This window comes from Lagenorhynchus albirostris, chromosome X (genome assembly GCF_949774975.1).
Source record: "Lagenorhynchus albirostris chromosome X, mLagAlb1.1, whole genome shotgun sequence".
In the NCBI taxonomy this organism is placed as follows: domain Eukaryota; kingdom Metazoa; phylum Chordata; class Mammalia; order Artiodactyla; family Delphinidae; genus Lagenorhynchus; species Lagenorhynchus albirostris.
In genome coordinates this window covers 125,449,567-125,464,118 of record NC_083116.1, presented here as the reverse complement: position 1 = coordinate 125,464,118, position 14,552 = coordinate 125,449,567, and the positions used below count along the sequence as shown (strand labels likewise).

At 50.0% G+C, this 14,552-nt stretch overlaps 1 protein-coding gene across 12 annotated transcripts in view; it reads left to right on the top strand.

Annotated features, from left to right (window-relative positions):
• Positions 1-14,552, top strand: part of TBL1X (transducin beta like 1 X-linked) — a 228,229-nt gene that overhangs the window by 189,403 nt on the left and 24,274 nt on the right. For 11 of the 12 annotated variants that reach the window (XM_060138712.1, XM_060138710.1, XM_060138709.1 and 8 more), the window contains one exon: positions 13,734-13,879. In XM_060138712.1, the coding sequence (XP_059994695.1) occupies positions 13,734-13,879 (146 nt within the window). Of the gene's footprint in view, positions 1-13,733; positions 13,880-14,552 lie in introns of those variants that run through there. The other variant, XM_060138713.1, reaches the window with a different exon arrangement.

Sequence of the window (14,552 nt, the reverse complement as noted above, 5' to 3'; positions counted from 1 at the left end):
CCTGAATTTTCAAATACATCTATTAATTGTACTTGCATGAGGCACATTAAAGTAAATAACTTTGACTTTAAAAGATCTGGCCCTGTGCTACGTAAAATTGTTTTAGGTACTGTCAGAGGTAGGGATGCCATCCGGGAATCCTTGATATGCACGAATAAAGCAGTTGTCGTGGTTTGCAGGTCTCTACCTGTCTCTCGCTGGCTTGTCTGTTGAGTGGTGGCACTGCCCTAGGTGCTGGGGTTGGAAGGACAGATGGGAGGGGGAAGTCTTTTCCTCCCCACCTAGAGAGTGTCACAGATTAATTAAAGAGGCGTGTGACACAGAGGCTGATAAAAGTGAGGTTGGAGGAGTTCGCAGAGGACCACAGGGGAGGGTGCAGAGAGCAGGAGGCACTTGAGCTAGAACTCTTCAGGCAAAGGAGGAACGAGAGCATTTCAACCAAAACCAAGAGCCAGAGTTCGTGCCGGGAGGCTCAGCAAAGCCCCGCGTGTTTATGGAGGAGGAACCATCTTGGCGAGGGGAACAAAGGATACGGGACGGGAGGGGAAGGAAGGAAGTACTGGGACGCTGGGTCAGCAGCACAGGAAGGCCAGGCTGTCCAGTGGGAAGCCACTGATTAGTCTTTGAAAGTAAATCTGGAGGCCGTGTGTGTAAGTCAGGGATGACTCGCAGTGAAAACAGAGACTCAACCAAAATGGTGACTGTTGACACCAATTAGCAGCCGGGGGAAATGCTCATATTGTGTTAGGTTAGAAAGAACACGGGTGCAGAATTCTAGGACCCCAAGAGTTACACGTAAAAATTACTTTGCGTGGGGCAAGCGGACTGGAGGAAATCCCCCGTGTGAGAACAGCACTTGTGTCGAGCATATAATGCTTGACTTATTCCCTCTCCTCCAACTTGGTTTCTCTGTTTTCCCCCCAAGTCCTATGTTAATTGTAGTTTTTAACCGTGCTGTCCGTTGTAAATCTCCGGTTTGGCAGTCGTGCTCGACTTTCCCAGTCAACGAATAGCAGAGTTCACGAGGGTTCAAAGCCCTTGCGGCCACGGTGCCCGAAGGGGCGGGCTCCGAGCGAGGCTTCTCCGAGCGGCGGCCGGAAGCGGGAGCTGAGGTCTGGGTGAGCTTGTGGGGGCGGGCGGCCGCCTCCCCGGCGCCCCTCGCGGAGCTGCCGCCCCCCCCCCCCGCCAGCTGTGGCCCCAGGAGGAAGTAGCACCCTTGGTTTACAACCTGACTCGTGCTCTCTCCTTCTGGAGGCCTCCCAGGTTTAGCGGATGTTACAAGTCTTGGCAGGGGTGCGAGGTCTGCAACAGCCAGCAGCCCAGGCTGCTCTCCGCCGCCACCCCTGGGGTCCAGGCCAGATGTTAGAAGTGAAACCCTGTTTTTAACGAGGTCCTCCTGGTATTTCTTCTGGGCGCCATCCAAGCAGTCCCATTTTACACTGAATTCCACGTTACGGCAGGTCGGTGCGAACAGGTCTGTGGCTCAGAAAGCCACCTCCCTGCCCTCGGTTTTTTCTCCAGCAAGATACTGGAGAATTGGGACAGTACGGGAGAGCTGGGTCTCGGGGATTTTTTTTTTTTTTTTAAGATAAACACATTGAAGTGTAGAGTTGTCATGAACATGTATAGTGATGTAGACTGAAAAATCAGAAAGAACTCTCAGCATGTGTTTGCGCTTTTTACCATGGGTAAAGCTAGAGTTTACGGTTATAAATTGCTTCCCGGGCAGAAAACGTAATCCTCTGGTGAGACAAATCCATCACTTCCAAAAAGAAGAAGTGAACTGATAATACATCGGCCCCCAGAGATGAGGGTATGATTTCTTATTCTCCCGCCTTTTCTGTTTACATCTTCTCACTCCGTGTGTGTGCATGTGTGCGTGTCTGTGTGTGTGTGTGTGTGTGTCTGTGTGTGTCTGTGTGTGTGTCTGTGTCTGTGTTCCTCTGTTTGATTTATTTGGTCCAGCTCGCTCTGGACCACCCTCAGCCTCTCTCCCGTCTTTATTTTTATCGGTACTGTCCCCACCCGCACACCTGAGCCACCCGGTCCCCCCACCCTCCTCGCCCCCCAAGAGGAAGGCGGGCCGCTTTGCAGGCAGCTGCAGTGCTGTTAGAGAAAACTTTGTGATCCGGGAAGCACTGACAGAGGAGAAGCTGTGCTGACTGCGCCGTGTCCAGGGATGTTACAGAAGTAAGGAAGTGCTACGTATTCCTTAGCAGTCCACGGTTTCGTTTTCAGAACGACCCCATTGTCAAATCCCGGTGGCCAGTTGGACTGGATGAGTGTGTTGACCAGTGGCTGCTTGGTGGTCATTAATCTTAGGGCTGGAGCGACGGCCAGAGCCATTGACCTCTCTCTCTCGAGGTGGCTTTTGCAGGCATGTGGAAATCGTATTACAGTCCCCCCCCCATGCACAGACTCTCACATGTGTGCTTTCACTTCCTGACCAGTAGGGGTCACCCCCACCAAGCTCCCCACCCTCCGTTATGTTCATAAAGCCGTGGTCCCGGTTCCTCTCTCTGTTTCTTGGCGTCTGGTCTCTGCATGTGATAAGGTTTCTTGTGGCCCTGGTGGCCTGGCGTGGCCGCTTCCCACTGGAGTTGTAAGTAATGGCTGCTTCTTTCCGTGGCCTTCATCTCTCCGTGTCATCACTCACGCACCTCCATAAATTAAAATCCCGTGGGTTTGATTGGGACGATAAGGTCATTTTTTCCTCTGCCTAGAATTTTAGAATTGAAAGGGACCTCGGAGATCGCCTAATTCCACCTGTTTGTTGGTCAGAAAAGGAAGCCAGGGAAGCAAGTGAGGGCAGGCCCGGGCCTCGGAGCACATGGGTGAAGTGTGTTCTCTCTGTGAACAAAAAGAAACAGTACCAGGGCTTCCCTGGTGACGCAGTGGTTGAGAGTCCGCCTGCCGATGCAGGGCACACGGGTTCGTGCCCCGGTCCGGGAAGATCCCACATGCCGCGGAGCAGCTGGGCCCGTGAGCCATGGCCGCTGAGCCTGCGCCTCTGGAGCCTGTGCTCCGCAACGGGAGAGGCCGCAACAGTGAGAGGCCCGCGTAAAGAAACAGTAGCAAACTCCTGCACCACTGCATCTGACTTTGCTGTCTCTTGTTCCCAATATAGTTTTTTCGTACACTTCATCTTTGTTTGCCTCTTTAACCTGGAAAGCATTCTGTCTAGTTTCTGCAACGTAGGCCTTGTTTGCAACTTATTTCGTTGAAATTTGAAATATAAATGGTATTAACTGAAGAGATGATTTTCTTCCTCTTTTTAAAAAGGATACCATTTTGAATCATTCAGAGGTTTCTAAACAACTTTTAGTAGTGTCTGGTGTGTGGGTTAAGAGAATGGACTCAGAGATCAGATGGCCACTTGCTAGCTGTGTGCCCTCGGGGAAATCACTTTTAACTGCTCTGTGACTCAATTTCCCCATCTGTAATAGGGATTTATTAAGACTGAATCATAGGTTGTTGTCAACTCGCTAACCTAATTCATGAAAAGGGCTGATACACATAATAAGCACTTAATATCATTACTTTTATGATTAACTATTATTATTCTCAAATAACGTGATGGGTTTTTAATTCTGGAATAGACATATGGCCAAGAGCCCTCTTTGGTGTTTTCAGACTGTTGCTTGTATGACATCTTCATCTAAAAGCTGCTTTCCCGAAACTGAGTTATTTGTAGTGAGGTGGATGGGCCTAGAGAGTGTCATACAGAGTGAAGTAAGTCAGAAAGAGAAATACAAATACCGTATGCTAACACGTATATATGGAATCTAGAAAAAAAACATGGTTCTGAAGAACCCAGGGGCAGGACAGGAATAAAGACGCAGACGTAGAGAATGGACTTGAGGGCACAGGGCCGGGGAAGGGTAAGCTGGGACGAAGTGAGAGAGTGGCATGGACATATATACACTACCAAATGTAAAATAGATAGCTAGTGGGAAGCAGCCGCATGGCACAGGGAGATCAGCTCATTGCTTTGTGGCCACCTAGAGGGGTGGGATAGGGAGGGTGGGAGGGAGACGCAAGAGGGAGGAGATACGGGGACATATGTATATGTATAGCTGATTCACTTTGTTATACAGCAGAAATTAACACACTGTTGTAAAGCAATTATACTCCAATAAAGATGTTATAAAAAAATAAAAGCTCTTTTCCCTCTGTTATGCCGTTGCACCTAGATCCTTCATTCTTGTACTTCTTCCTAGTCTTTCATTCTGAAAACAATGAGGACTCAGTTTTATTCAGTTTCTCACCCCCCTTCGTCTACATCAGCTTCCCCGGTGTCTCTCAGCCATTCTACCAGTCCATCTGCAGCCCCAGCTGCTGTACTGAGGAAGGCGCTCTGTGTTACCAGATGAATCCCGATGGGCTTCCTGCCCTCAGGGAGCGTCGTCAGCCTTCTCAGGAGCTAGGAGACAAATGGGGATAAAGAGGGTGCTGCGCACTGCACCACGGCAAGATGGAGGAACGGGGAGGCGCCGCGGGAGCTGGGAGCAGAGAGCGGCCGTCCCCTAGCGCGAGGACAAAGAGCAGGGATGCGCGGCCGCAGGCCTGGGGACCGGGAGGTCTCAGCAGTAAGGGAGAGGGAATTGAGCGGCAGGGTCGCTCAGCCTGACCCCACTGGCTTCGAGGCTGGATCACTCTTTGGCTTGGAGAGCTGTCCTGTGCATGGTAGGTGTTCAGCAGCCTCCTGGTCTCTACCTACTAGCCGACAGCACACACATACACAGCCCCTGGCGATGAGCAAAGATGTTTCCAGATACTGCCCAGCACCTTCCTCTGGCAGATGGAATGGCCCTCGCTTGAAAAGCACGAACCACTGTTCTGGACCAAGAGAGCAGAGTACAAGCAGAGCCATCCTGCAGGAAGGCAGGTGTGTGCTTCTAGCAAAAGCAGCCTGGAGAAGCAGTGAGATAAGGCCAGGCTCAAAACAGGTGGCGCAGTGGTTGAGAATCTGCCTGCCTGTGCAGTGGACACGGGTTCGAGCCCTGGTCTGGGAGGATCCCACATGCCGCGGAGAAACTAGGCCCGTGAGCCACAACTACTGAGCCTGCGCGTCTGGAGCCTGTGCTCCGCAACAAGAGAGGCCGTGACAGTGAGAGGCCCACGCACCGCGATGAAGAGTGGCCCCCGCTCACCACAACTAGAGAAAGCCCTCGCACAGAAACGAAGACCCAACACAGCCAAAAATAAATAAATAAATAAAATTAAAAAAAAAACAAACAACACAGGGAATCAGAGGCCTCGAGGGCTATTCCCAGGCCTGCAGGCTCCTCACTGCTTTTGAGAAGGAGAGTAAGTCCTAGGTTCCTTGTGGGGCATCAGCCAGGTTACTGTGGTAGTTCTGTGTCCCATCACATAGCACCTGGAAAGCCTGAATGCTGCTGCCGGACACAAAGGAAGCGCGGAGTAAATGTCGGTGCTAGGCTGCTGCCGTCGTTGCCACTGTCAATCAGACAGAGCAGGAGGAGAGTCTTAGTGCCTTTGGGCCGCTGTAACAAAGCACTGCAGACTGAGTGGCACATAAACACACACGCTTGTTTCTCGCCGTCTGGAGGCTGAGAAGTCCTGGGTGCCGGCAGGTTCGGTGGGACCCCCTGACAGCCCCGCAAAGTGCTCTGGGAAGAAAGTTATATTTACTCCTACAGAGATAACTGTGGGAGTTTCTGCTCGTGTTGATATAAGGACCAATCCCATTCCTGAGGACTCTGCCCTCATGACCTCACCGCCTCCCGAGGCCCCGCCACCTAATACCATCACCTTAGGAGGGTGGGTGTCAACATATGAATTTGGGGGAGACAGACATTCAGTCCGCAGCAGAAAGAAATGAACGAGCACATATGGGAGGCCATGACATCTGCTTTTGTGTGGTCCGTGTGTGTGTACACATATATGTATACATGCATATATCTACGTGTGTGTGTGTGTCTATCTATATGTATACATACATATATCTACGTGTGTGTCTGTGTATATCTATCTATATGTATACATACATATATCTACGTGTGTGTGTGTGTGTGTGTATCTATCTATATGTATATATACAGTAATCAAGTTGGCACGCTTTTCCTATAAAGGAGTAGATGGTAAATATCTTTGACTTTGTCGGCTGTACTAGCTCTGTTGTAGCTACTCAGCTCTGCCATCATAGTGTGAAAGGAGCCGTAGGCAATATATCAACTCATGTGCGTGGCTGTGTTCCAGTCAAACTTTATTTCTAGGCACAGGCAGCGTGGGCCTCAGCTTGCCTATCCCTGATCTAAGTAATTTTCGTATCGTGCCCGTTGGCCTTGGACAGCTGTCAGTATTCCAAGTATAAAGTCCATTAAGTACTTTATAAAGATTCTGCGTTTTAGTGCCTCAAATCGGTGCCCTTGGTATTTGTTCCAGCTGAAGATGCAGAACCAACGGCACAGCTGCCTAAGTATTCCGTGTCTGCTTTTCTCTGCCGAATAAGCAGTGTGTCTAAGGGCCGTGAGTGATCATTTAGCAGGTTTTGCTGATGAATCAGGCCAGCGTTAATGGGGCAGGATGGTTCACTGCACGACTCGAATGGTTTGGGAAGCCATTTCTGAAAGAGGTATGGCTTAGTGGTTTTGCATTAAACAAAGCATGTACTCAGTTTGTTTTAAATCTGTTTTTATTGCCTAGTTGGATGAAGCACCTTCCCTCACCTGCTGTTTTCCTCTCTCATGAGATGGTAGCACCTTTCACCCTAAATGGGAAGGATTTTACTCTTCAAGATCTTTTTTTTTTAATTTACTGTTTTTATTGAAGTATAGTTGATTTACAATATTGTGTTCGTTTCAGGTATACAGCAAAGTGATTTGATATGTGTAGAGAGATGTATATATATCTACATAGATATGTATATATCTATATTCTTTTTAAAAATTCGATTCCATTATAATTTATTACAAGATATTGACTATAGTTCCCTGTGCTCTACAGCAAATCCTTGTTGGTTATCTATGTGATGTATAGTAGTGTGTATCTGTTAGTCCCATACTCCTAATTTAGCCCTCCCCATCTTCCCCTTTGGTAGCCATAAGTTTGTTTTCTCTGTCTGTGAGTCTCTTTCTGTTTTGTAAATAGGTTCATTTGTACTGTTTTTTTAGATTCCACACACAAGTGATATCATATGGTATTTGTCTCTGTCTGATTTACTTCCTTAGTGTGATCATCTCTAGGGCCATCCATGTTGCTACCAATGGCATCATTTCAGTTTTTATGGCTGAGTAGTGTGTCTCATTGTGTCCACACTGCATCTTCTTTATCCGTTCATCTACTGATGGACAGTTAGGTTGCTTCCATGCCTTGGCTGTTGTGAATAGTGCTGCAGTGAACACCGGGGTGCAGGTATCTTTTCAGATTAGTTACTCTTGAAGGTCTTACTGTGCTTTATAAAAAACGTAGTGCTTGTGTTGAACCTTTCCCAGTTTCTCATGATGATACCCTTTTTTCTCCTCGGAAGTATCTTCACTTCGTCTGGTTATCCGCCGTTACCGTGTGTTATCTGAATTCTGTCACGCGCTTTTCGACGGCAGCAGTCCACCCGCGGTGTTTATAAACGCAGCAGAATTGTGAGTAGACGAGACCTGTGGATTGTGTCCTTTTGGGGGGTGTGCTTCCTCTGGGCCATTGGTTGTCTGCCATGGTTAGGGTGAGTTAGGCAACATCTGTAGACCTTTTTGGTTGTCATGGCCGAGAGGAGGCTTGCTACTAGCATCTAGTGTGTAGAGGGACTTCCCTGGCGGTCCAGTGGTCAGGAATCGGCACTTTCACCTCCGTGGCTACAGGTTCCGTCCCCTGGTTGGGGAACTAAGATCCTGCATACAGCACGGTGCAGCCAAAAAAAAAAAATCTACCGTGTAGAGCCCAGGGATGCTGCTAAACATCTACAGTGCACAGGACTAAACATCTACAGTGCACAGGACAGCGCCCCGGATGCTGCTAAACATCTACAGTGCACAGGACTAAACATCTACAGTGCACAGGACAGCGCCCCGGATGCTGCTAAACATCTACAGTGCACAGGACAGCCCCTTCCAGCTCCCCGGCCCAACGAAGAATGGTTTGGCCCAAATGTCAGTCATGCCACAGCTGAGAAACCTTCCTGAGGAGAGATTCATCGGGGATGCCTCTCGCTTAGCAGGAGGCAAGTCTGCGGGCTTCAGTGACCGCTCCAGGCCGCCCGCGCAGTGGACAGCAAGGACGCGCACACTGAGCCGTCCCAGGAATCTTTCATCAAGGTGCCACCCAGCTCTGCATTCTGCCCCTGTTTACCAACTTCCACACCTGCCATTGAGCAGCTCTGAGCATTTCCACCTCTGTCACTGACATCCGGTTCTCTGTTCCTCCCAGTGTCTTGTTGGGGAGAAGAAGGGATGCACTGAAAGCTGGGGGACAGCTGAGGAGGCGTAAGGCACACAAGTCATAGCACTGGCAGACTGAAAACGAATATGCTCATTAGCCCTGGAGCCTCGTTGGGAGGGGTGGTGCGCTGCTGGTGGCATATGGAGGTTGGCCACCCCCAACACAGGGGCGTCCTTCCTGGAGATGCCGGTCTTCCAAGGTGGCGCATTACACGGCACCTTGGCACAGGGCAGTAACCGTGACCTAAGAGGAAGTGCTCAAGCAGGCCTCCCCGACAGAGGCTGAGGACGTCCCCCTGTTCCACGGTGAATGAATTCCAGAACCGGGAAGTACCCTAACGACATCAGTTGTCCTCATTGCATGGACAAGGCAACATGGAAAAGGGATGTTTCCACTAGTCCATGGTCTTCTATCTGGATTAAAAAGCATCTGCGGGGGCTTCCCTGGTGGCGCAGTGGTTCAGAGTCCGCCTGCCGATGTGGGGGACACGGGTTCGTGCCCCGGTCCGGGAAGATCCCACGTGCCGCGGAGCGGCTGGGCCCGTGAGCCATGGCCGCTGAGCCTGCGCGTCCGGAGCCTGTGCTCCGCAACGGGAGAGGCCACAACAGTGAGAGACCCGCGTACCGCAAAAAAAAAAAAAAAAAAAAAAAAAAAGCATCTGTGGAAACCATGTAAATGTCCATCGACAGATGAATGGGCTAAAGAAGATGTGGTACATATATACGATGGATTACTTACTACCCAGCCATAAAAAAGAATGAAGTAATGCCATTTGCAGCAACATGGATGGACCTAGAGTTGATTATACTAAATGAAGTGAGTCAGACAGAGAAAGACAAATACCATATGATATCACTTCTATGTGGAATCTAAAATATGACACAAATGAACCCATCTACAAAACAGAAACAGACTCACAGACATAGAGAACAGACTTGTGGTTGCCAAGGTGGAGGGTGGGGAAGGGATTGAGTGGGAATTTGGGATTAGGAGATGCAAACTATTATATGTAGAATGGATAAGCAACAAGGTATAGCACAGGGAACTCTATTTAATGTTCTGTGACAGATCACAATGGAAAGGAATATATATACATGCATAACTGAGTCACTTTGCTGTACAGAAGAAACTCACACAACATTGTAAGTCAACTATCAATAAAATTTTTTTTAAAAATCTTGTGATAAACCATAATGGGAGAGAATATGAAAAAGAATGTGTGTATGTATAATGGAACCACTTTGCTGTACAGCACAAATTAACACAGCATTGTAAATCAGCTAGACTTCAATTAAAAATAAATTTAAACTAGAAAAAGTTTCTGTGTTCCTGCTGCTCTTGCCTCTGATTCTCCCTTCAGCTCCTTGAGGTACTCCTTAGCCCCGCGTGGTAGTAGAGGAAACGGAGGCCCAGCCCAGTGAAGTGGCCTGGCCCAGACCCTCAGGTCCTGTGTGGCTGAGCGAGGACGGAACCCAGGACTCCTGACACTTTGTCTGCCTGGCCCTCCCACTTGCCTTGATGCAATCTGGTTGGCCAGAAATCAAGAAGAAAGTCTCAAAAACAAATGGACTGAAAGCAACCATTGATTTGGAGGCCACACATAGATCTGTCCAAAGAAATGCAGCTCATGTAAATTTAAACAGATAGGAGGACTCTCTTCAGCAGTGACATGGAACATTACAGCAAGGGTTTGAAGATAACCTAGCTTCCAGTCATGATTTACTGTCATCTCCAATAGCGGACCCAAGTGTTCAAGGTCATGGTTCCCTTATAGAGCTTTATCCTCCTTAGTCATCATTTTGCTTTAGTGGGGGGACATTCCTTCTAGCAGATGGCTTTCAGCCCTCCTCTTTGCAGAAGCCTCAGACTCACACACACACACACACACACCCATTCGTCTTCAGTGCTCCATCCCCTTCTTTCAGCCGTCCTTCACTGAGTATCGTCATCAACATGTTCTAGAAATGGAATCTACTTGGAAGAGCAGTATCACGGGGAGAGATAAGAAAGTTACGCAACCAAACTATACACCCAACCCAGATAAAGAGAGCAACCAAGGACGTATTCAAGTCTTGGCTCAGAAGTGGGTTTGCACCCAGTTCTTTTCAAGTTGCCTGCACTGTATCTGTGGCTGCTGGTGGTCCAGCTAGGAATGGACTTGGCATCCACCTGGAGAATTGAAGAATTTTGGTTCCTGTGCCCGTGGGTCTTAGAGTAAGTAAGGTTAAAAAGGTGAACCTTGGAGTCACGTAGTCTAGAGTTGAAATTCTAGTTCAGCCTCTCATCACATGTATGGACCTTGGACAGGTTATCTTATTTCGCCAGCATGTGTCCTTCTCATGTGTAAAACAGAAACACCAACTCTGAACAGCTGCTCTGAAGATGGAGATAATGGACACAAAGTGCCCAGGTTGATTAAAGGTGGTAAGGTAGTCAGAATCTGCTGTGTTTCATGTGACTTAAGTAGCATTGCTAACAAATATCCTATATTATTAACACATATATGTGGAACCTAGAAAATGGTACAGATGAACCGGTTTGCATGGCAGAAATAGAGACATAGATGTAGAGAACAAATGTGTGGACCTCAAGGGGGGAAAGTGGCAGGGGTGGTGGTGTGATTAATTAGGAGATTGAGACTGACATGGATACACTAATATGTATAAAATGGATAACTAATAAGAACCTGCTGTATTAAAAAATCAATAAAATAAAATTCAAAAAAAAGTAGCATTTTTATGGCCTTGTGTTACTTGAGGGAATAAATGAGTGGGTGAGCAGATGAATGAAATAATACTTCTGTAGACTGAATTTTGTATTTCCCTTCCGAACACACACACACACACACACACACACACACACACACAGACACACAGACACACAAATACATATGCTGAAGCATAATCCCCAGTGTGATATTTGGAGGCAGAGACTTTAGGAGGTGATTAGGTCATGGGGATGGGGCCCTTGTGAATGGGATTGGTGCCCTTCTAAGAGGCCGCATGGAGCGCTCTTGCTCCTTCCACCTTGTGAGGTTACAGGGAAAAGACAGTCATCTGTGGACCAGGAAGTGGGTTCTCACCAGACACTGAATTTGCCAGTACCTTGATCTTGGACTTCAGCCTCCGGAACTGTGAGAAATAAATGTCTGCTGCTGACACCACCCAGTGTGTGGTGTTTAGTTATAGCAGCTGTAACGGACTAAGACATACACCAAAAGCTTGACTTTTCTCCCACAGCTGCTCCATCAGTCACTGAGATGTATTTGTCAGGAGCCCTGGTCACAGTCAAAGCTGTGCTCTGGTGGAACACTCTGTAGAAGTTTCTAGGTGGAGTTGTGTGGTGGGCTGCGATTGGTGTCCTACTGCCTGAGTTTGGAGCTAGTGACTGGGGTCTGTCAGTTACCCTTGGGAGATCTCAGGACCTGATCCGTAAAAGGGAGAAAAGAGAACGAGGGAATGACTGCAGAGGGTTACGGAATTAGGAGGAAATCCTTGGAGCAATGCCTGACTGAGTGTATACCGTGTAATGGCTGGCGGGTGTTATTTTATTACTACCGCGGCGGGCGTAGTCCTGCACTAGACCTTGTGAAGATACCAGGAGGATAACAAACGGCTCTCAGTCCAGTGTCCTGTCCCATCAGCTGGTGGAGACACGAATGGAAGAGATGGTAGGAGCCAGGTGGACGGGGCTGTCACCTAGGAAGAATTCTTATGAGAGAGAAGCCATTGTGGCCCAGAGTATATAGGGATGAGCCCATGCGATGAGGAGTCCGGCCAAGAACCCACTCGGTCCTGCTCCATCCATTGACCTCAGATTTTTCTAGTCTACCCCTTGCCGGAAAATGAGTGATAAAAGCTTAGAGATTAAGACCGTCCACAGGGTGGCAGAGACTCGGGGGGATAGAGTCATTGGTTAACACAGGGGTGGGTGGTTCTGTTCTGGCAGGAGTGGGTAGGGGAACGGAGGGCAGTGAGAGAGAAAACAAGTTAGAGGGAGAAGGGAAGGCTGACTGCAAAGGGCGTTTGTTCATGTCCTTCAGAGAGTAAGAGCAGAGGGACTCTGTGCGGGGAGAGCCTCTGAGGTGCTGTCCTGTACAGTCTAATTTAGGGGGTTACAGTGCATAAAGAAATGTACACAAGTTAATAGCAGCTACGGTGCTACTCCTGAAATAAGTATCAAGTGTCTGTTTTATATATTCTTAATAATGAGGCCATGAGCGGCAGGTGGGCTGAGCAACAGGGATTGGAGAGAGAAAGGGACGCAGATGCAGACAGAGCTCTTCTCGCCTGAGGGAACCTTCCCATCTGCTGAGCGTTTTGTTCATTGCAGAGGCTGGTTGTGTTTTGGTAACGAAAGGCAGAAGCACTGAGGATGTTGACTCTGATGGAGGGCAGGGGGCCCGCTGGGTTGATGAATGTGAGTGTGGCTCGAGCGGCGGGGAGACCCCCGCCAGCCACCCGCCAGCACGTAGGATGAGCCAGGGGTGATGGGAGGGCGCTCGTGGCGGAGACACCTTGGGAGTGGGCTGCCCGGGGCCCACACAGGTGAGGGTCTGACAGAGCAAAAGGCAGCCTGTGCCTCGGACCCGCAGCCCTGTCCCCCATGGCCCCGCAGCTCCCCCTGCCCTGCCCCGTGCCCTCCTTTATTGAAACAGGCATTGTTTGCGACCTGCAGTCACCGTCCTGACTTTGCTCCCGACGTTTGCCTCCAGGCAGCTCCATCCACACCTTACCTGCGAGCCCCTCTCACTTGCCCAGTGTTGTCAGCGGCTTCCTACGGAGGCACTTGCTGAGGGGTGCTAGGGGAGGAAGGGGGAAACCCAGCACCTCTTAGCCAAGGGGATCGCCCAGTGTTTCGGTAAAAGGACCCAAGGCCACACCACTGAGTCCGGACCGACCTCTTTTTCTTCGGGCAGTTGGTGGTGAGATTCATGTGCCGTGAGCACCGCAGGGAGGGTGCAGGCAGACGTGAGCCTGAACTTCTGGGAGGAGCCCTGCAAGCCAGGCCGAGAGCCCCGCGGTCTGACTGCTGTAACAGAAACCTTGAACCCGGGCCGACACGGGCCTGTTTGGCTTTTAAAACGCGGAAAGGGCTCTACCTTTACAGCTGTTTCCCGTCCCGCGCAAGTCAGAGGCCTGCCTTGCTCTCCGTCTCTCCCTCTCGCTGCCGGATCCTGCCCGCGACACCCCACGTCGCAGGCCGGGCATCCTCCGGCCACGTCCCTTCCGCTGTTAAGCGCGTTGACATCAGCGGTGCCGCCTTCTAGGTCTCAGTGGCTGTGCCTTCCGCCCTTGGTCCAGGCTTCACGGAACGCTGGCCTCCCTGTCTTGCTGCAGGTTTTTCGCACTCGGCGTTCACGTTCGGTATCGAGAGCCACATAAGCCAGTCCAACATCAATGGGACTCTCGTGCCGCCGGCTGCCCTCATCTCCATCCTGCAGAAGGGCCTGCAGTATGTGGAGGCCGAGATCAGCATCAACGAGGTACGTGCACCCCCGGGGCGGGCCCAGGCCGCGCGCACGCTGCATCGTGCGCGCGCACACCCTGGATCGCGCGCGCGCGCTGGGAAGACGCGTCACCTTAGCACACGGTTCCCCGCCATCTCTCGCGGTCGGTTAGGGTTCCTTCTCTCTTTGCGGTAAATACTTTCTTCAGTGGGGCGTGGCGCTTCTGTTGTACCCAAGGAGCAATCTTCCGAGGCCCTTTAGGTGGTTGTGTCGTTTTCCATATCCATGCGCACGTCGCCAGCTGTGGACTGACGTCACACTACGTTGCCAAATGGGAAAAACACGCAGCAGATCCGCAGCTGCTTTATACGCTCATCCCTGGGTATGCACCGGGGATTGGTTCCACGACCTGCCGCAGGTACCAAAACCCGTAGTGCTCGGGTCCCACAGTTGGCCCTCCTGTATCCGCAGATTCCACATCCGCGGATTCTACCAGCCGCGAATGGTAAACGTAGTAGTAAATGTGTTGGGAAAAAAAAAAAAGTCCACGTATAGTGGACCTTGCCAGTTCAGACCTGTGTTGTTCAAGGGTCAGGGGTACTTCAGGACAGGTGTGGGCCTTGCACGTGCACAGAAGACGCCCTCCCCCCCTGGAATATTTTGAGCAGTTCAGTCGAAGAGGGATCCTGGGAAACATTTGCCTAGAATC